Source organism: Haliotis asinina, chromosome 13 (genome assembly GCF_037392515.1).
Source record: "Haliotis asinina isolate JCU_RB_2024 chromosome 13, JCU_Hal_asi_v2, whole genome shotgun sequence".
Lineage (NCBI taxonomy): Eukaryota > Metazoa > Mollusca > Gastropoda > Lepetellida > Haliotidae > Haliotis > Haliotis asinina.
This window is the reverse complement of record NC_090292.1, coordinates 8,308,311-8,330,116: the sequence shown is the minus strand read 5'-3', so window position 1 is coordinate 8,330,116 and position 21,806 is coordinate 8,308,311. Positions and strand designations below refer to the sequence as shown.

General features: G+C 39.4%; 3 protein-coding genes across 3 annotated transcripts in view; 2 read left to right on the top strand and 1 right to left on the bottom strand.

The window, feature by feature from the left end:
- LOC137259203 (superkiller complex protein 8-like) overlaps positions 1-21,806 on the bottom strand; it is a 440,560-nt gene that overhangs the window by 211,463 nt on the left and 207,291 nt on the right. The window lies entirely within an intron of this gene.
- LOC137260409 (carbohydrate sulfotransferase 15-like) lies at positions 2,902-7,287 on the top strand. Its single transcript, XM_067798071.1, has 7 exons — positions 2,902-3,357; positions 4,154-4,358; positions 4,629-4,742; positions 5,358-5,514; positions 6,055-6,199; positions 6,634-6,775; positions 7,085-7,287. The coding sequence occupies exons 1-7, from the start codon at positions 2,902-2,904 to the stop codon at positions 7,285-7,287; spliced, it is 1,422 nt and encodes a 473-aa protein (XP_067654172.1).
- LOC137260408 (uncharacterized) lies at positions 12,815-14,062 on the top strand. Its single transcript, XM_067798070.1, has one exon. The coding sequence runs from the start codon at positions 12,815-12,817 to the stop codon at positions 14,060-14,062; it is 1,248 nt and encodes a 415-aa protein (XP_067654171.1).

Sequence of the window (21,806 nt, the reverse complement as noted above, 5' to 3'; positions counted from 1 at the left end):
GTCACGCAGTTGACAACGAACATTAAACGTAAGTTGAAACGAATATTTTAAGTGCTTAAAACTCAGATTATTCATGTTCACATCAGGAGCACACTGGTGGTACTCGCCACATGGGTACAATATGCGAAGCTCATTTCTGGTGTCCTCCGCCGTGATATTGCTGGAATTGATTGTGATTTAGATTTTTTAAATTTCGATCACCATTGCGGTTTAACCTTTGAAGATTGATTGGTTGTTTCGATAGTCACAATGAACAAACCAGTTTGATTCATTGTTTAGTTCACAAGTAAGATTAGTTCGTAATAGAGAAGAAGGAGGTAGTGTTTATATTGACGAGCGGTTTAGTAGTACTAATTCAAACTTTAGCTCTTGTTTAGTTTTAAAGTTTTGAATTAAATTTCTAGTAAATTTATATCTGCCGTAAACTGGTTGTTTTAATGTCCTTCTGTGACAGGTGTTTATAATCTACCTTTAATTATCATGAAATTATCACTTCTTTTTAGTCACGATATTACTGAAATATTTGCCTTCAACTGAGGTTGGATTTGACCTATAGTAAGACTGTGTACTGTAATGTAGTTCACCACTTCACCCCCCCTAGCGATGACCTAAGGTTTAAACCATTGCTGACGCTTGTTGTGTTTACAGAGGTATTGAGGCATTAACCCACACATATAGCCTTTGTCCTAGGATAGCAATTCGAGGAAACATCAGAAGAAACAACATTATTAATATATAACTGGTATAGGTTTAATAATTTGTTTTTTATTAACATTTACCTAAATATGTTTGATATGATTAAGGAAAATAGTGTCTTTAGCTTTGTATGTTTTCATAAACTAAAAAAAAATATTTAAATGGTTCTCGGGCACATTTTTTCAAAGTGACAAGGGCAGTAGGACTATATTTTTTAAGTTTTGATAGAAAAAAAGTGACAAAGGAGGAACACATTCTTATTTTGTTTTCTCTCCGAAATACAGCCTGGGAAGTTTATAATGTGTTCATGAGTTGAAGAGTCAATCACACTCGTTCTTACAGACACTGGTTGTTACAGTGGACAAATGGATGATGGGGACGGGGCAAAGTCAATTTATTTTTTTTAAGATGGCAACACAAAATAGTTACGCGCACAAATAAAAGGGACGCGCCGATGCCCCAGAAGCTTTTCACATTTTTTTTTTAGTTAGCCTTATATTTCTATTATTTGTCTGCACCAAGCCTGTGGTTCGGAGCTTTACAACAGTGGTATGTTTGCATGACTTCTAGCTTTACTCCACATTAAAATAACACCCTCCACTATAGTGGACAAATGAATGATCGGGACGCGGCAAACTCGGAATTAGTTTTTTTTAAAATAGCAGTAAAAAATTATAACGCGCACAAATAAAACTGGCGCACCTATGCCCGGGACACATTTCACTTTTTTTATTTAGTCTAAAGTGTTGAATTTCCTATTGACTGTGCTATCTCTACTTACTTAGTAAGCAAACTCACTGAGCAGGGCCTCCTTTCAGAAAGCACTAAGGTGATCGTAAGTCACTAAGGTAACCCTAGAGTAATGTTAAAGAATGGGAGTTAAGGTTAACCTTAGTAAACATCGTTTCATGAAAAGAGTCCCAGACTCACTTGTGTCAGTTGGGTTGATCGATATTCAATATTCAATACATGTTGTCGATTACTGGATTGTTTGATCGAGACTGGATTAGTTGCAGACTGCAGTCAAATAGCAAATATGTTGCCAAGTGTGGCGTGAAACAACAACAGCTTGAGAAAGCAATGAAGCATTGCTTGTTGCTTTGGATGGATGTTCTATATATTTGTTGTCTTAGATTACGGTTCTTTTTGTTTCTGTAATGTTACAAGTCCACTGATGGAATGTGTACATGGTTCTAATCACCTAAAAGGAGATCAGATATATCTCGAATTTCATCCAGGTCATGAAATAGTTCCGTATTAAGTAAAACGTGACTACGACTACAGTGTTAGCACGTTTTTCATGTCTTTCCAAGTTATGCATCATTTCAAGGGTCTAGTACCTTCTGACCTTTGTCATTGATTTTGTCATAGAATATTATTGAGGACTACAATAGACCTCTAGTGGCTTGTTTCTCAGCACTACTGTATACATTTTCCAAGCATTTGGAACATCATTTAGCAATTGTCACTCTTCAGAGGTATTTCCTTTCACTTTGTATGCTTTTGTAGAGTGTTGAATTTCCATTGGAATGTGCCTCTTTACTTACTTAGTACATTAGTACCTTTGAAGCTCATCGTATGAACTGGTCATCACGAAACACCATGTATGTTCTGTATATTCGTTGTCTTGGACTAGGGTTCTTTATGTCGTATGATGCTACAAGTCTGCTGGTGGAATGGACACAGCGTTTTGGTCACGTCCTATGGTATCAGATTTATTTCGAATTTGGCCCATGTCTGCATGCAGGAATATGATAAATAAGAGAATGTGACGATACCGATAACCTTACAGAGGATCTGAAATATTCAGTCAGGTTCTGAAGTGTTCAGTCAGGGCCTTCAGTCTCAACAATCCGTGGGTCTCAAGGACCTTCTTACAAAATTCAAACTCGGGATTCCTGTTCGTTGAATATAAATCAACAATATACGGTGGTAGGGGTGCCTTGGGATGTGACAAATCATGACTGACTGAAATGTACACGACATTGAGACACATTCACTGGAAGACACACAATGTTATGAAGTGCGCGCCTCTGCTGTGGGCAAGTAGTGGCACTGGACGTGTTGATAGAAAAACAGTTGTCCATGTCATGAGGACGTGACTATGACTGTGAGTGGTTCTTCTCTATACCTGTTCCACGATATCACCAGTTGTTTGAAAGTGTTCTTTCACAGTCACAATAAATGCATCTCTACTTTCAGAATATGCGGGAGTGTACTGTTGCTGTTTTCACCTTGGTAACAGTTTTGCTTGTGACTGGTCTGTTGATGGACATTCACTTCCTTGGACACTTTGCTTCTACTATGATCAAGGACTGGACCAGCGACTTGAATTCGATCAACAAGATGGAACGTGAAACAAGACATGGTACACGTGGTCGTCAGACTAGAACAAATACCAAGAACCGTGCAATACGTCAGACAGGTACCAAGAACCGTGCAGTGAATCAGACGGATATCAGGAACCGTGCAATAGCTCTGACTCACATCAGGAACCTTGAAATCAGTCGGACAGATAAAAGGAACCGTACAATCAGTCACACAGATAGATGGGACCACGGGACCAAGCTCACGAGTTTGGCCTGCCCTTACAACAACAGTTCACCTCCACTTGATGATAAAACAAGAAAGACATATGAAATCCATGATTTATTGCGAGTTGTAAGTGTTTTATATAATTATCATCGTCAGTATACACCTGCGGAAAGTATTTTGCTTTTCCCATAAAGAAAAAAAGAAAGGAAGGAACGTAATAATGTAATATGTTAAGTGAGTGAGTGGCATATTACGACCTGTGAAGGTCTGGTGTACAGTAGGTCTTCAGCAACCGATGCTTGCCATAAAAGGCGACTCTGTTTGTCGTAAGAGGCGACTATCGGGATCGGGTGGTCAGGCTCGCTGACTTGGTTGACACATGTCATCGGATCCCAGTTGCACAGGTCAATGTTCATCACTGGATTGTATGTTCAGTCTCGATTTACAGACCGCCGCCATGTAACTGGAATATTGCTGAGTGGGAGTAAAACTAAACTCACTCACTCACTTACGAACACATACGGAACATATGAGAAGCTATACAGCTTCTTCCATTACATGCTCAGCATTGAAGTTTTCTGGTTATTTGCAAAGCCATATACTTCAGTAGCGGAGGCCTGACTGACATATACAATTGTGTTCTTGATTGCATGTACTTCTCATCTATCATGCAATAAGTTGTAAACATCTACAAACACAACCACATCACATTATTCTCTAATTAGTCTGCTTTTATTTGAATGAGGTATTGGTCGGGAGTCAACATGCAAAAATAATTGACACACAAAAAGTATTTTGCCCTTCTGATCTGCGTGTGCTACGTATTGTGAAATGAAATAAAGATCAACATACATTTTGGTAATTCTGCATGAATGTATATTGCACTATGATCACCTTAAGAATGCTTCTCGTTATGTTCCAGAAGACACCCGCCTTTCTATCAAACTATAAGAATCCATGTTGGGAACAGGACAACCCCAGCAAGTTGGTATGTCTTCCATATTTTTATCTTGCTGGATTTCCCAAATGTGGAACGACCTTCACCTTCAGCACCATCGTTGGGCATCCGGAGGCGGTCAAGGGCAAAGTGAAAGAACCTCACTGGATTGCAAGAAAGCGATTTAAAGGTTTTGTTACTGTCTTTCTAAATTTTACGAAATTATTACATTCAGCTATGAATGGAAGTAGGTAGATGTACAACAACCAATGCTTGACCACGACTTTCTTTGTATCCTTCTTGTTTTCGTCAAAACATGTTCAAGGTTGGTCAATGCTCATTTTAGAAATAAGTATGGTGCAGTACAGGACGTAACTCCCTAATACAACACGCTATTTTAAAAAGCATGATATAACAAAGAGAACCAAATACTTAGGGCTGACATGTTCTTCATTTTCAGAACGATCAGATTTGCAATGTTACGTGGACAAATTCTCGCCAGCTGCGAGAGTGATAGATTCAGAAGTGTCCATTGATCCCCTTACAGGCCAAACATTCCACCCTATCATCACAGGTATGGGTCTTTACGATACAGGTCGGTGTAACATACATTACCCTACTGTTCAACACCGTTTTGTCGAATGAGAAGGGACAAATGTTTCGAGTTATTCGATGTTATCCCAGCAATGACAAACGTAGGATTCTGCAGGGACCCCACATTTACAAGTGAAATAAAACTAGAGCAGATCGACGCTGTTTCCTGGCACTATATTGTTTAGGAGATAAACATTTTGTGTTGGCCAATTTCCGGGTGTTATTGAGGATTTGAAGCACGGGAATGCATTTGGAACCGACGGCGTCAGCCGGAGTGATCTTAGTGCTAGGTGATCGCAACATGTTTAAGTTTTTGAGCAACTGTACTCTTCACCACAACATGCGCACCCATTACACCTAGCTGTTCGGCAAGAAATGTCCAACGTTTACCTTGTATGATCAGTGTACATCATTTTGTGTGATATTTGAAGGGGTAGGTGGGGTCAGCTGTTAACGAAGACAACAGTGATCGTCATCCAACTCGGGATAACCGCCACCTTCAGATCCGACAAATAATGAGCCAGTTTGTCCAGCTCTGTCTCATATTGTAACCTTTCACCGAATTTAATACTGAGTTTTACTGACCCTTCACAAGGTGACGGTTCCGCATCAACAGCCTGGCACAACCCAAACTGGCGTTACCTCCCCGGCAACTATAACTGCACAGAGCCCCGTGTCCTCACCCCTCACTATCTCTACCATCTAAACCCCTCCACTAAAGTCATAATCCTCGTCAGAAACCCAACAGAAAGGTGAGTTATTCAACAGATAGTTTGCCTGCGAAGTAACAATCACAGTAACTATGCTGTACGATAAATGTACCTTAGTGATAAAGTTTGCTTTTTGACCATCTTACACTGTATGATTCCAAAACACAATTTTTGCAATATAGTAATTGACTGGTGAAGTCGCCATGAAATTAAGTTTATTAATCGAATGAATACAGTTTTGTTTCGAGTAGAGTCCCGTGCACAATTCATACTCTCAGATTCAAGTACCCAAACATCAACTCATAAAATCAGCATCCCAAGATCCATAAAGATGTCAGACAACTAGTAGTACAGATCACTCAACCCTAACGACGAGTGTATTTTGACACCACTCCTATGGCCGACTACAAAAAGGGCACACAAAAGTGGTCAAATGAAACTTTATTTAGCACTACCGCTCCTCAGTAAAATACACACTCAGGTCGTTAACTGGAGAGTTTAGGTGTTCACTCTCGGAGTTCAGCATGGAAAAGTGTTACTGTGTTCAACAGATAAAGAGCTATTCGCAAATGCTTACTTCAGGGTGATTTCTGGGTACAACTACTTCATACGTGGTCACATAACGGCAGAGAGCTTCCATGCGAAAATGGTCCAAGACTTAAGAACATTTGAAGATTGCTGTTCCAAGTACTCCTTCAGGGTCTGTGCATACAACGACAACATCAGGGTATATATGACACAGCCTTATATTTTATTATATTCAGTGATAGAAATATATCTTGCAATTTCCTCTTTAGCATTCTTCTGTCAGGACTCCATAAACCCTGATCATATATGAATGTTCTGTCGACAACAGAAGTGTACTGTAATGAAATCTTGAAACAACTTGCCTCTTTCAACAAACTCATGTTTTCACTAGACAATTCAGGTATATATATATATGTATATAAAGTCTACATGTTCCGCTGTGGACAGGGAAGACCCATTGGCAAAAGAAGTATACAATTAAACTCAGTCACCTCTTTTGGCCAGGAAATATCAAAACGTGTATGTGTGCCTGATTGGTTAGGTGTCTTTTATTAACGTGTTCCGTGTTATATGTGTAACTACTCACGGAGTTGACTTCCACATATTCATATATCTTCTTCATGTAATTGCCAGTTGCCGATCGGTCTCTACCATGTGTTCATCAGAGACTGGATGAACGTGTTTCCCGCAGATCAGATATTAATCGTCAGATTGGAAGACATTCGCGGTGATCCGTTCAGAGCTTTTACAAGGATATTTAACTTTCTGGGCCTAAGTAAGACACCTTGGTCTGTAATATTTTAGTAGTAGGTGGACCAACAGTATTCTGAAAGAAGTCCTTGTCGTCGTGACGTCCTGATGAAATGATTAATGCAATGTCCTAGATGTAAATCCGTGTAATGATGATTTAAGACATTTGTAATCCACCGTCAGATCAACCGAGAATGCAATCTTTTAAGTCTCGCACTTTAGTTGTGTTTTAGTATATCCATTAAGTTACTCCCATGTATATAAGGTTAGTGTTCTATTGTGCTATCAATGACATGTTTATTTCTGCTGCTCATAAATGAACACATTTTTTCAGGTCATGTATCTAGATCAGATTTACGAGAAATACTCAACAGCAGCAGGATGAATGACAAAAGAAAGAGATTCCAGGCAACAAACGAGACACTTCGTCTTCTCGACGATTTTTATAGACCCCACAACATCCAGCTTGCACGATTGTTACAACAACATGATCCTAATTCATATTTAAGTATACAAGATGCCATGTACAGTCACTAGCTTTGGTCGCTAGGAACTGTGAAAAGATATGTATTTGTGACATGTAAACCTCATCGTATGTTTTGGTGTAAACACATTTTATTCATGAAAGTTACTTGAGAAAATTTGAAGCGTTTTGTCTTGAATATATAATTATGGACTGATTCAACTATTTTGTGATTTACACAAGGAGTACATGCTTTGATTCCATTAAAACGGTATCCAGTACAGGTATATCCGGTAGTGTAAAAACACATGTTAAGTAAGGATTTGGTTTCATCATAAAGTTTGTTACGTCTTGTGCCACGAACGGCACCACATACAGTTCTCAGAGCATCGAGATGTAACTTTTGTAATGTACGCGATCGCAACAGTTATCTCAAATATTGGAACAATAGTCAAATATTGGAATAATAGTCAAATATTGGCACGACATAGGACTTATACATGATATCCAACGTTTTACGTGATAATAGGTGTTCAGAACGGTTTCTCCAAAATGCATCCATGTGTGAAACTGTTCGTGTACATATCATTAAACGTGAGACCCAAACTCACCAAAAGGCACGTGCCCTACATGCGATGGAAGAGAGAAAAACACATGTGTTCAGTTTTTCAGTTGTTGGGGCTTAGGTTTGATTGTGAAAACTTGCCTCGATAGTATTGGGAGAATAATAGTTTCTTGAGTCCAATTGTTAGACATTTAGTATTTAGAAATTTAGCTTTAAGACATTTAAACCTTAGCTAAGCATATTTTCAAACGGGCCTGAAATTTACTGTATTTGTGAATACATTTCTTGATGAATCAATTACTGGGTCCCTTCAGTTCGTTTAGTTGGTTTTCACAGTAATTATTATTTAATTTAGTTTTGGCCCAAGGTTGAAATATTACCTAAAGCCACCCAGTATATTTTTACTTGCACATAGTTTCTAGGACCCTTTCAGTTCGTTTAGTTTGGTGTATTTCTTTTCAGACTGTTTTGTTTTAATAAAGACTTCCACTGTGCATTCCTCCGCTACATTTTTGGGTAGCAGAGCGTGGTTTGAATCTCAGTTTAGTTCGTTGTTAGCTGTTTAGTTCACATTGTACATTAGGTTGTGAAACAAAATATGGCAATGTCGTTAGTCAAAGAAGAAGCGTCAGTAAACTTGAATCTGAATCAAAGATAGCCGACCTCAAAAAGAAAAAGAGGACTGCTAAAACGGCTTTAACTAAGGCAACAAACAAACTGTCAGGTTTGTTACAACAAGAGTATCCCAGTCGCAAGACTGTTAGGGGAACAATAGCTCAGGTTTGTTCCTTACAAAATAAAGTCGTAAACATTATCTGTGATCTAGCTCTGGTCTACCACTCACTTGGAGATCTTGACAACTTTAAGAAAACAAACAAAGAGATAGATACAGTTGAAGAGACTATTGGGGAAATGGTCACTAAAGCACAAGTGTTTTCAAACAACACTCTTAGTTCTACTGTTTCGTTCGTCACACACTGGCTGTTCTGGTGTTGCAAATTTGTTCAACGATCAAGCAGTTTCAAACCACATAAAGCAAGACACTCAATCTTATTAAGCAAAGGAGATACCGCAAACGTAAAACCTTCACATGTAACTCACCAGAATACATCTGCTCCTGTTCAATTAGACCAAGAATTATGTATTGGTAATAAGAGTTCACAGATTGGGCAGGACTTATGGCGTCAATTAAAGCGGGTTTCTATCCCGACTTTCTCAGGTAAGGTTCAGATGTATGACAGTTGGCGTGCTGCATTTATGGCATGTGTAGACAGTGCACCTGCCACAAATGAATACAAACTTGTGCAGTAGCTTTTCCGTTACCTGTGATATAATCCATCTATCATATTAAAACTACTTTACCTTCGCATTCATTGCTGATATGTGTGAACAAGTGCAACATTGCCCTTGTCACTGATGTCAACTACTACATGTCATATTTCACACTGTAAGTGGTTCCGACAACCTTTCAAAGACCACTCATTCGTCAGTGTCATAAACACTTATCAGCAGGTGATAGTGTCTCGATATAAACAATAAGATACATAAATGTCCAGTTGTTTTCTTTATGAACGGTAGTTAGCGGAAAACAGTAAGCGAATATTAAAGATGTTGATCTTAAAGAACAACTAAACTCAATTTTTTTTTGCTACTCTTTTTATCACTGCATATGAAAGACTTCTGGTTAGTCATAAACGGAACACCATTTTTTAAAAAAAAAACAAACAAAAAAAACTCCAAAAAAACAACCTCGTGGTTAATTAATACAAAGCGCTCAAAAGGCTTCTCTCTCGCCCGCAAACGAAACCACAGACACGGTTACGTAACACTGTCGCCAGAGATCCGGAAGTGACATAGTAGGAGGAACGATTTCCAGTTAGATGTATATAAAACGTGTAGCAAGCTCGTCATTTTGCTGATTTCTCGACGTCACCAAAGACATGCCGAATTGTTGTGTTGCCGTCAGTTGCTCCTTTGGGTCGGGTGATGGTGTCACTATACACAGATTTCCACCGGACCCCGTAGTTTGTGCTTATTGGTCACCCAAGATAGCATACCTGGCAACTAAGTGTATAATGTGCGTCATTCTTTTTAAAAAGTTATTTAGTTAGCCAATAATGAGCATCAATCGATGTATTGGCGGTTAATCCTTTGAAAGAAGGGTGTTGTTTTACATAAACACTGACACGACAGAGTGTATTCAGTATAGATTAGTAAACGTACATACATAAACACCACCTTTTGACAAATCCCCCATTTAAATCCGCATAAAACTAATAATCAATCACCGTGCTATCGGTTAATCCTTTGATCGATCCAGACACAAGAAATGCCACATGGGGGCCTTTGTCGGGTAATCTAAGTGGCGTTACCACTAATTATACCTGTTATAAATTCATTAACTGAGCATCAAGTGAATGATGACAAATGTACGGTTATTACAACACATTAAAAGGCTCACCCACACTGACTGTAGCGCAAGTGGGGTTGCGCAGTGTAGAGAATATGATCAGTCTTCATATATGCGAGCGAAGCGAGCAAAGGTTGGCAACGCACTTCCCTCGCTTCGGTTCAAAAAATATTTCTCGTGTCAAAATAAAATATCGTCACTATCAAACGTACACTCCAAATTCCTCACTAGGTTGTGCTCTCCGATATTCCAACCCCATATTTATTAATTACTCACGTGTAGCACTGCTGTCTCCTTAGAGCAAACGTCTGGTCGCTCTTCTGTAAACATCGACAGTTTCCGTAGATTTTTGGTGACTTGGAGAGAGAAAACGGAGGCTGCTGCTGCACTAAGGCATCGATTCCTGTTATTCTAAAATAGTTCATTTCATTTTGTATGTTTTCGAAAAGTGTTGAATTTACTGGTGTAGGTTTTCTAGCATTTGTGAAGATCTAGACAAGACATGGTCATTAGCAGCTCTTGCTTGTCGTTTGATGCGCACTGTGGGATTGGGGTGTTCGTTTGGCTTTCTCATCATTACGAGGTACCCTTCATAACTGGGTAGAGTGGAACATAAAGTCACAGTGCTTTGCCCAAGTTTTACTCCACGTCGCAAGTAAGTGTTTGCTCATATTCATGTGTCCACATCTGGTCATATACTAACGGATTCGAGGGTTCTTTTAAGTACATAGGGTTGTGTACTGTACACTAGGGTTGTGATAACAGAGAAAGAGTCTCAGCACAAAGCTGACTCCAAGGTTTCTACACTTTGGGGTGGGGTGGTTCCCGGCTCTGAAAACTCGCTGGATCACTTGCTTGGTGCCCATGGCAGCTTGGCGCCCATGACAGCTTGGCGCCCATGACAGCTCGCACACCACGCCCACTTATGTCACTGTCACCTATGCTAATTACGGCTTTCGACAACATCATCCCGTGATCCTGATGCTTTTGATCAGTGGGTTGCCTCGACCATACTCTATTATTTACCAAGAAATCTTTTACATGCTTTCACTATTTCTATATCATTGTAATAATTCAAATCCCATATTTCGGCGCCATACAATAAAATCAGCTTATTTTTTTTATCAAATATTTTAAAATAAGAACTGAAATTTATGTCTCCAAGTACATTTAGTTGTTTGAAGATACCTATCATGACTTTTTGTGCTTGCAAACAAGTGTAAGTAACGTGTGCTGTCCAAGATAAACAGTTGCTAAAGAACATTCCCAAATATTTGTATAAACTGGTGCATTCTATTTCTTTACCTTTATATAACCATTTCTCGATTTTGGAATAGAGTGATAGAGTCGAGAGCATCCATTGATCTCCTTACAGGCCAAAAGTTCCACCCTATCATCACAGGTATATGGGTCTCTACGATACAGTCGGTGTAACATACCTTCCTGTTTAAGATGTGTCGAAGTTGAAGGGACCTACGGAAATGTTTCGGCTTATTTGAAGTTAAGCAAACATATGATTACGCATGGAACCAGCATTTGCATTATAAGCTGTATGCTTCTTTCGAGGGTAATACGGTATCACGTGCGTCTCCTAGTACCAGTGTCACCCGAGCCGGTAGGTGTACATCAGACTGTATTATACTCTGGAGAAGCATACGACCTGTTTATCTTACCGCCATGTTACATGTACAAAATATCATTTTATTTTATTTTGAAGAGTGGTACGACTGTATGGCTAGTAAACAGAATAGCGTCATACTTATTCTTCCTCTTCATGTCATTGCCAGGTGCGGGGCGATCTGTACTATGTGTTCATCAGAGACGGGTTGAAAGTCTTTCCTGCAGATCAGATCTTAATCGTCAGACTGGGAGACATCCATACAGAGCTTTATTTGACTTTCTTGGCCTAAGTAAGACATTAGAAATATTTTGGTACAGCATGGATCAATACACCACACAAAATGACCGTTTTACCCAAATTTACTAGGCACCCGTGGCGAGCCACCTCCTCGTGGTGGGTGCTGGGTAACGCCAAGAGCTCGCCGACACCCCCGTAGTGGACCCGGGGGGATATTTGGTCCACCAACCCGTTTGCCGTGGGTTGCGGCCCGTGTCGGCGGAGGAGGGGATCCTGGTGGTTGAGGGCAATAGGGGCCTGGAACCGTGTTCCTATTGCCTAACACACCACTTTGGCCCTTACTTCACCTAGACGGGTGGTAGAATTGGCCCGATTCTATCAATCGGCTGGTCACGCCAAGCCCTGGGCATGGAGGCTGTATTTTGCACATGTAAATTGTTACTGGGTCTTGGCCATATCTATCTCAAATATCTAAACTATTTATATATTGAACTGCCTAGAGTCCTATGCCAGAAGGCGGTGGCTCATGGGCCAATCTGGTGATAATAACCTCCAAATGATGTATGTCTCTACTTTCTTGCCTTGGGCCGAACCAGTCGGGCATGAAATTGGTAGACAAATACAGCTATTTGTGTTGTTGTCTCTGGAGTATACCACCCCTGTATCCCCAGTGTTAGCATCTTGGATATCCGGTGCTTTGTGACACTGTCCATGTTGGCATTCCGTGGTGGATGGGGAGCAGGGGTGTTGAACAATTTTTTTTTCATCATGGATCCCAAGCAATCTGGTTCAACTCGTAATGAAAAGAAGAGACGATTAGATGAAATTGATCAACCTTCTGGACATATATCTCCTAATGCTGACTCATGGGCTCGATTCCTTGTAATCGAGGGCAAGGATAAACAACCTTTAAAGCTTAATCCGTTTGCCGTTTCTAAGGCCATTTCTGGAATATGTGGAGAAGTGTCCAATGTCACTCGTCTTCGCAGTGGTTCGTTGTTGGTCGAGTGTGCACGGAGACAACAATCTCTGAATCTGATATCTATCAAAACATTTGCTAACGTTGAGGTTGTTGTGTCTGTGCACAGAACGTTAAATTCCTGTCGCGGCATCATTCGTGATAAAGCACGCTGTCTCTCTGACATGTCTGAAGAGGACATTGCTACGGAGCTCCGGGAACAGGCTGTCACATCAGTGAAACGTTTTACTGCTAAGAGAGAAGGAGTCATTATTAACACCAACACCTACCTCTTGACTTTTTCTCGTTCTAGTATTCCAACTTCAATTAAGGCAGGGTATTTCAATATCGGAGTGGAGGTGTATGTCAGCAATCCACTCCGGTGCTACAAATGTCAGAAATTCGGTCATGGCTCACAATCATGTCGTAACGCTGTGGTGTGTCAACGTTGTGGAGACAACCACGAGGATACTAACTGCCAAAAAGATCCAAGGTGTGCAAATTGTGATGGCTCACATCCTACTTTTTCCAAGTCTTGCCCTGTGTGGCAAAGAGAGGCGAAGATCATGAAACTGAAATGTGAGAAAAATATCTCATACTTTGATGCTAAAAAACTCTTGCAAAACCAAAACTCAAATCCGTTGAATTTAACCTATTCAGCTGCAGTCTCTCGCCCTGTAGCAACGTCCTCTATAGCATGTCAGACTGACTTGACTTGGGTCAAGTCAGAAAGACCTGTTGTTTCTAATGCTTCACCTCAGTCCGCGGTCATTGCATCTACGTCCCGAGCCAGTCAGTCTACGTGTGGAAGCCAGACAGAGAGTTTATCTGAAAATCAACCTGACACGTCTTCTTCTCAACCAGTAACTACTAATTCCAAAAAAAGGAAAGAAAAGAAACTAAACAGGAACCAAACACCTACCAACCCCTCCCCACCAGAGGTTCCTTTAGAAAACACATTTGGGCCTCTAGATATGGAGGTTACTTTGTCCTCACAGGACAAACAGAGGAAAAATTCCTCACGTTCGCGTGAACGGTCCCCGGTTGTAGCACCATGACTCAATTGGTCAATATTATTCAATGGAATTGTAGAGGATTGAATCATAACTTCAGTGAAGTGCAATTACTCGTACAAGATTATCAGCCGGCAGCTTTATGTCTCCAGGAGACATATCTGAAAAACACAGACAGCTTTAACTTAACACGATATAGTAATTATCATTCCTTTTCTCCCTCTGGTGAAAAAGCAACAGGAGGCGCTTCTCTTTTGGTTCATCAGAGTGTCATACATAGCCCAGTCACTTTAAATACAGATCTTCAAGCTGTTGCTGTTCGACTGACCCTTCACATTGCACTGACATTGTGCAGCTTATATATTCCTCCATCTTCTACTATTCAACAGTCGGATCTCCAAAATCTGTATGATCAACTGCCGAAGCCCTGTATCATCATGGGCGACCTCAACGGACACAACCCGCTTTGGGGAAGTGCCCATACTAATAATAAAGGTAAAATCCTTGAGGAACTTATTTCAGACAATAACCTATGTATATTTAACAATGATTCACCCACCTATTTGCATCCAGCAACGGGGACATATTCTTCCCTGGATCTGTCAATCACCGATTCTACCTTATTTAATGAATTTGAATGGATGGTCCATGAAGACCTCTGTGGGAGTGATCACTTCCCAACCATTCTTAAAACACTCCACCCTGGTGATGATCCGCCATTGTCACGACGGAACTTCGCCAGGGCTGACTGGTCATTATATAAGACACTATGTACTTATTACATAAAACATGACCTTTTCGCGAACAGCAAAGATCCTATACTGTTATTTTCAGATATGCTGAACAACATTGCTGACCAATCTATACCAAAATCCTCTGCAGTTCCACACATTCGTAAACCATGGTTTAATAGTGAATGTCAGCAGGCCAGAAAGAGTAGGAAGAAAGCTGAAAAATATTTTCGACGCCACCCTACTGTTCATAATTTGAATAAAGTAAAAATTTTCAATGCTAAGGCTCGACGTGCATTTAAGCAGAATAAGCGTCAGTCTTGGAGAAACTATGTATCTAAGATCAATTCCCGTACACCGATTTCAAAAGTGTGGAATATGATACAAAGAATTAAGGGCAAAGGTTCCAAGTCGACGGTACACCATCTGAAGGATGATGACAATTTGTTAACGGATAAAGCTGATATTGCCAACAAGCTTGGTGAAACTCTTGCCAAACATTCTTCTTCGTCAAATTACGTCCCTGCATTTCAACAATACCAGAAACAACAAGAGAAGAAACGGATAAATTTTAATTCGGATAATGGCGAAGATTATAATGAGTTATTTTCATTACATGAGCTCCATACTGCTCTTGAGCAAGCTCATGATACTGCGACAGGGGCCGGCGATATCCATTATCAGCTCCTAAAGCATTTGCCCGAATCATGTCTGGAAACTCTACTTAATATATTTGATGCGATATGGACTACAGGGAATTTCCCAACTTCATGGCGTAATGCCATTGTAGTCCCCATTCCAAAACCTGGCCGGGATCATAGCGATCCGTCTAATTACAGACCAATCTCTTTAACAAGTTGTGTCTGTAAAACCATGGAACGTATGGTGAATAACAGATTAACTTGGTATCTTGAAACCAATAACCTGATCACAAATATACAGTGTGGTTTTAGGAAAAACCGTAGTACCATCGATCATTTGGTACGTTTAGAATCCTTCGTTAAAAATGCTATAGTGAATAAACAACATGCTGTATCGATCTTCTTTGATCTTGAGAAAGCTTACGATACCACCTGGAAGCATGGCATTTTAAAGGATTTACATGACTTTGGGTTAAGAGGTCGTTTGCCTCTTTTTATATCAGAGTTTTTAAAAGACAGGCAATTTCAAGTCCGAGTGGGTTCTACCCTGTCTGATCATTATAATCAGGATCAGGGTGTTCCACAAGGTAGTATTTCGTCCGTTACATTGTTTAGTATCAAAATCAATAGTTTATCTAAGGTTTTAACTGATTCAATCGATGGATCACTTTTTGTGGATGATTTTAATATTTCTTGTCGCGGTACGAATATGCATACTATTGAACGGCAATTACAGTTGTGTTTAAATAAAATAAACAAATGGTGTCTTGAAAATGGTTTTAAATTTTCTGAATCCAAAACTAATTGTATACACTTTTGTAGAAAATATAAACCACATAAAGACCCTGAACTATCTTTAAATGGCACTCCCATCAAAGTTGTTAAGGAGGCCAAGTTCTTGGGTTTAATTTTCGATTCTCATTTAACCTTCTTACCGCACATTAAATCCCTGAAAGCTAAATGCCTGAAGGCACTAGATTTGTTAAAAGTTGTTTCCAACTCAAAGTGGGGAGGGGATCAAACTACCCTCTTACACCTATATCGATCACTGGTCCGTTCGAAGCTCGATTACGGCTCCATCGTATATGGTGGAGCCTGCAAAAGCAACCTTAAACTTCTTGATTCTGTCCACCATCAAGGCCTTAGACTTTGTCTTGGGTCGTTCAGAACTTCACCTATTGACAGTCTCTACGTTGAGGCCGATGAACCATCTCTTACTCAACGTCGCATAAAATTGTCTTTACAGTACATTACTAAATTATATTCTAATGAATCTAATCCTGCATATAATTGTGTGTTTAATCCACTTCATGAAAATTTATACGACAAGAGGTCTTCTCTTGTTCCCCCTCTTGGGCACAGAATTAAACCCTTTCTTTCCTCGGCCGGCATTGAGCTGGAAAACATAGCTCCCTCCCGTCTTCTTTCTTCTCCATCTTGGCAGTTGGTTAGGCCACAAGTTGATCTAACATTAACTTCATTTAAAAAATCAGAAACTAATGAATTACAATATAAACAAAAATATCATCAATTAAAACATAAATATAGCAATTACAAACCCTTATTTACAGATGGTTCCAAGGACGGTGGTGCAGTTGCTTGTGCCACTGTCATTGGATCCAGAACAATATCTTCTAGAATTCCAGGTAACAGCTCCATTTTTACAGCTGAAGCTAACGCAATACTGACAACTCTTAAATATATTAAAAGACACCCGAAACATAAACAGTATATAATCTATTCTGACTCTCTTTCTTGCCTCCAGGCCATTAAAAATATTTCTTGTAAACATCCACTTTTAATTGAAATAATTGAATTGTATAATAATCTTGCGACTGACCAATACGACATCGTCTTTTGTTGGTTACCCAGCCACGTAGGCATTTCTGGTAACACAATGGCCGATCTTGCTGCTAAGGCAGCACTCAACAAATCTGTGACACCACTTCTTATTCCTTACAGTGATTACAAAGCTAGCATTAGAACCTACATCCGTGATCTGATGCAGAAGAAGTGGGACACCCAAGTTGGTGTAAATAAATTGCATGAAATCAAACCGTATATTGGTTACACCCACTTGGGTTGTCAATCCAGATTTGAAGAGGTTATTTTAAGACGATGTCGTATTGGCCATACACGATATACTCATGTATACTTGTTGAAAGGTGAGGATCCTCCGTTTTGTATCCCTTGTGATGAGAGAATCACGGTCAAGCATATTCTGCTTGACTGTATTGAATTCTCCATCACAAGGGATAAATATTTCAATGTCAAAACTGTCAATGATCTTTTTAACACCGTTAATTCTCATTTAATCATTGGTTTTTTAAAGGAAATTGATTTGTTGGTTGAATTATGAGTAGTATGTGCTGTAAATAGATGTATTTTAATTATCGGTAGTTTATATTAGTAACTTGAATTGTTGGTGGCGGTACCCTCAAGGGAGGTTGAAGTATTGTAAAACTATTGTCCTCCTGAGAGGGTACGTAAGTCCCAAAGCATTCTATGTAAATTTAAATCTACCAGGTTTTTAATTGTAGTATTCTTATTATTTTAATTTTGGCTAGCATTTTGTACACTCGCCAGCAGCTGAAGGGATGATGTAAATCCAGCTAGGGTCCATGCAGGTAGCAAAGGTACTGTAAGTCCCCATGGTCCTTAGTATGGTGATCTACCTTCTGTTGTTGGCGATCTATGGCCTGTTTTTATATTGTATTGTCTAAATAGTATATTAGTGATATTAGTTTTGACTTTCCATGCTAGTTTTAATTGAAATTGTGATATTCTAGTTGTTTTACTGTCCTTCGTTGACAGAATTTTACAATATGCATATGTTTCATTTGAGTGTTCATTCAAGTTTTCTCGTCACGATATGGCTGGGATATTGCCGACGTGACGTTAAATATTAACTCACTCACTCACTCACCAAATTTACTAACGTTAGGAAATCGCGCGGCCATATGAACAAGGTTTAAACTACGTATCATCTGGTTGCCTTATTTACACACGTTTAAAGGGGTGTTAAAATACACGAACACTCAACTCTGCATTTTACATGTATTCCACACGTGTGTAAATCAGACCATTGTTTTCTAGCATGTGTAACATATGTAAGTGCAATGATCGTAGGGAATGTGTGCATTTTAATCCATGGTCCCTAGTGTGCTGATCTACCTGCAGTTGTTGGCAGTTTATAGCCCATTTTTATATTACGTTGTCCTCTATAGTTTAACAGTTTTAGATCTAATCACTAGTTTTACATTCTTCTCTGTGATATTGTAGTTAGTTTTAGTATCCTTCGTGGACAGGTTTTTACAATGTACATTAATATGTATTTTTGTAATTAATCGTTCTCGTCACCATATGGCTGAAATATTGCCGATATGATGATAAATTTTCACTCACTCACTCCATACATTTGAAATCTGGTATGACCAGTCTTAGTTTTATCATATATTTAGTAAACACGTAAATGATTGGTAGTGGGGATTTTAGTAAAATAAGATTGACACAATTTTAATGGTTCTCTAATATAACTGCCACATAGGGTTCGTTAGCGTGTCTGACCACGCCATAATGTACAGAGATAATTGGAAAGATATGGTGAAGCGATACCCATAACTGAACGCCACTACTGACATGTATATCTTTCTTGACACACACATGATATCCTTTATGGTTCAAATATGAGATCTATGGGCCAGAGCGACATGCATGTTCTGTGACTGTGATACAGACTTGGACAAGATATGGAAAACAACGAAAATGCCAAAAGATCACTGATTTGCGTCTTTTAATTGTAAATATGATTCAAATAGCTTAACCTACATTTTGATATACTTAGAATAAACATTTGGTTGAAGCTGTAAAACAGACAACAAATAGACAAATAGACAAATAGACAATAGTTGTAAAATAGACACTTACACAGAGATAGGAACGAACGTTTACATATAACAGAACGAGTATCAATTTTTGTCTTTGATCTTCTACCCGTCCCCACTACACTTACAGCTTGTCTCTGAAAAGTTTAAAGTAAAAACAAAATAATAAGACAGAATGAAAAGTAACCCCGAGGCTTTCTGCTGCAGCTGTGGAAATCCAGACTTGTGTGGATTTGGATATATTTGCTTCAGGGTCTGTACGAGAGACTACGTCCCTACACACACTCAGTCACTTATGTCTCCAGCTCACAGAGAATCAGTGGTTTAGGGTCCCGAACTGTAAATCTAATGTTGCATGTGTTGCTGACACTGTATGGACTCACTGTTTTATTATGATTCAAAGAACACCTGCTCATGATATGGTCAGAATCATGCCACTGATTAGCAGATATCTATAATGCAGCAAATTTTAGATATGTGTTTTGAAACTTACTTTTACAAAGGTTTATAGGTTCGGTCAGTAGGAGACTTTAGTTTGTGATTTACTATATCAATAAGTGTTTCTCAGGCTTTGTAGAGTGGCGTTCTGTAGTGCTGTCAAGGACATGTTTATGTCTATTTTCATGCGACCATCCTCCTTCATCAGGTCACTTGTCCAGAACAGATTTACAAGAAATACTCAACAAGAGCAGAATCAACGACAAAGCAAAAAGGTTCCAGGCAACAAACGAGACACGTCTTTTCGACGATTTTTATAGACCCCACAACATCCAGCTTCCACGATTGTTACAACAACATGATCCTTATTTATATTTAAGTATACGCCATGCAATGTACAGTCAGTAGCTTTGGTCACCATGCATCGCAGTTACAAGAATTGTGAAAAGACATGGACTTGTAACATGTAAACCTCATCGTATGTTTTGACAGTATTTTGTCCCATATAAACTTCCTGGCGAAAGAACGTTATCACTAACTTAACCTGGCCAATAAATACAAAAAACATGTTTGTTAGATTTACGAGAATTATTGCACCAATATTACTAGTTTGTAATAATCTGACTGAAATTGATTGTCGTTATGGCTTGGGAAAAATCATGAGGTCAAAATGAAAAGTCTGTGTAATAAGTGAAGATAAAATAAACTTGCATATAGATATGTTCCTACAACAAGAGAGACACTCTCGACTTACACTCTCGACTTAAACGATGCTGTTTGTCATTAATTACAATCGGACAACTCCGCTTACCAAGATACAGCACAACTGCAAGTGTGACGAAGTCTTTATATTCTAAATCCGACCAGTGAAATATTCGCTCAGAGTAGACTTTTTTCAAGTGTCCCAAATGCAAACATATTCGCCTGAAACATCCATGGCTAGAATAGTCGGATACCAATATGTGGTTGGCTAAGCTTATGCAAGAGCGTGTAGTCTTGTGCATCTGGTGACATTTTGTGTATAGCAGACCAAGGCAGACCCAACGCCAACAGAATTTCATGTTACATCCACAGCACAGTACATAATATATCTGATTTCATCATTATTACATGTCGCCAATGGTAAAGTAGGAATGTGTGTACGGGTCTGCCAAAAGATCACTGATTTGCGTCTTTTAATTGTAGTCTTGTGCATCTGGTGACATTTTGTGTATAGCAGACCAAGGCAGACCCAACGCCAACAGAATTTCATGTTACATCCACAGCACAGTACATAATATATCTGTAGGAATGTGTGTACGGGTCTGTAAGTGGCAATAGTGCTCTGCATATGGATCCTAAATACCCTACAGCTGGAACTTTGCCTCAAGACAGATTGGGATACACTGTTACAGACTTCTTCTTAGCATGGAACATGTAGAAAGGTAGCTCTGTTCTAGGTTTCGCAGGATAGTTGGGGCGACACTCGTTGTTCTTCCTCAGAAACTGAAAATATAGAGACTAAAAATAATGTGACACAGATTGACGAAGATTATGAAAGGAAATCAATATAAACACAAATTACACGGTACATCTGGAGTACGGTGCCACAAAGTACATAAGAGCAGTGAGTAAGAGAATATGTTTTTTCGCCGCGTTTAGCAATATTCCAGCAATACCTCTGCGGAGGACACCAGAAATGAGCTTTACACACTGTACCCTTGTGAGGAATGGAACCCAGGCGTGGGGTAAACTCGTGGTTGACACGCAAGCTGACAATTGCAGGAATAGTTATAATCAGATTCCGTGAAATCCATATATATATTATTCAGAAATGGATTGGAAGTATATCCTATGCTAGCTCATAAATGCACTCGCAGTGCTGACTTTTCCAACTCGTCAAGACATTCATCTTTCACCATTTCAAATACATCTTGCTCAAAACTCCCTCATCAATCTAGTGATTCGACACAGTTTTCAGAATCTGCATTTTACTCATTGCACGTTTGGCATCAAGGTTGAGATGTGAGGTTTTTTGCAACAAATCTGATTTGCGCAATTGACTGACTGGCTCAGAGTCAGAGATAATACAAACTTCTCAAGTTCCAGCACCATT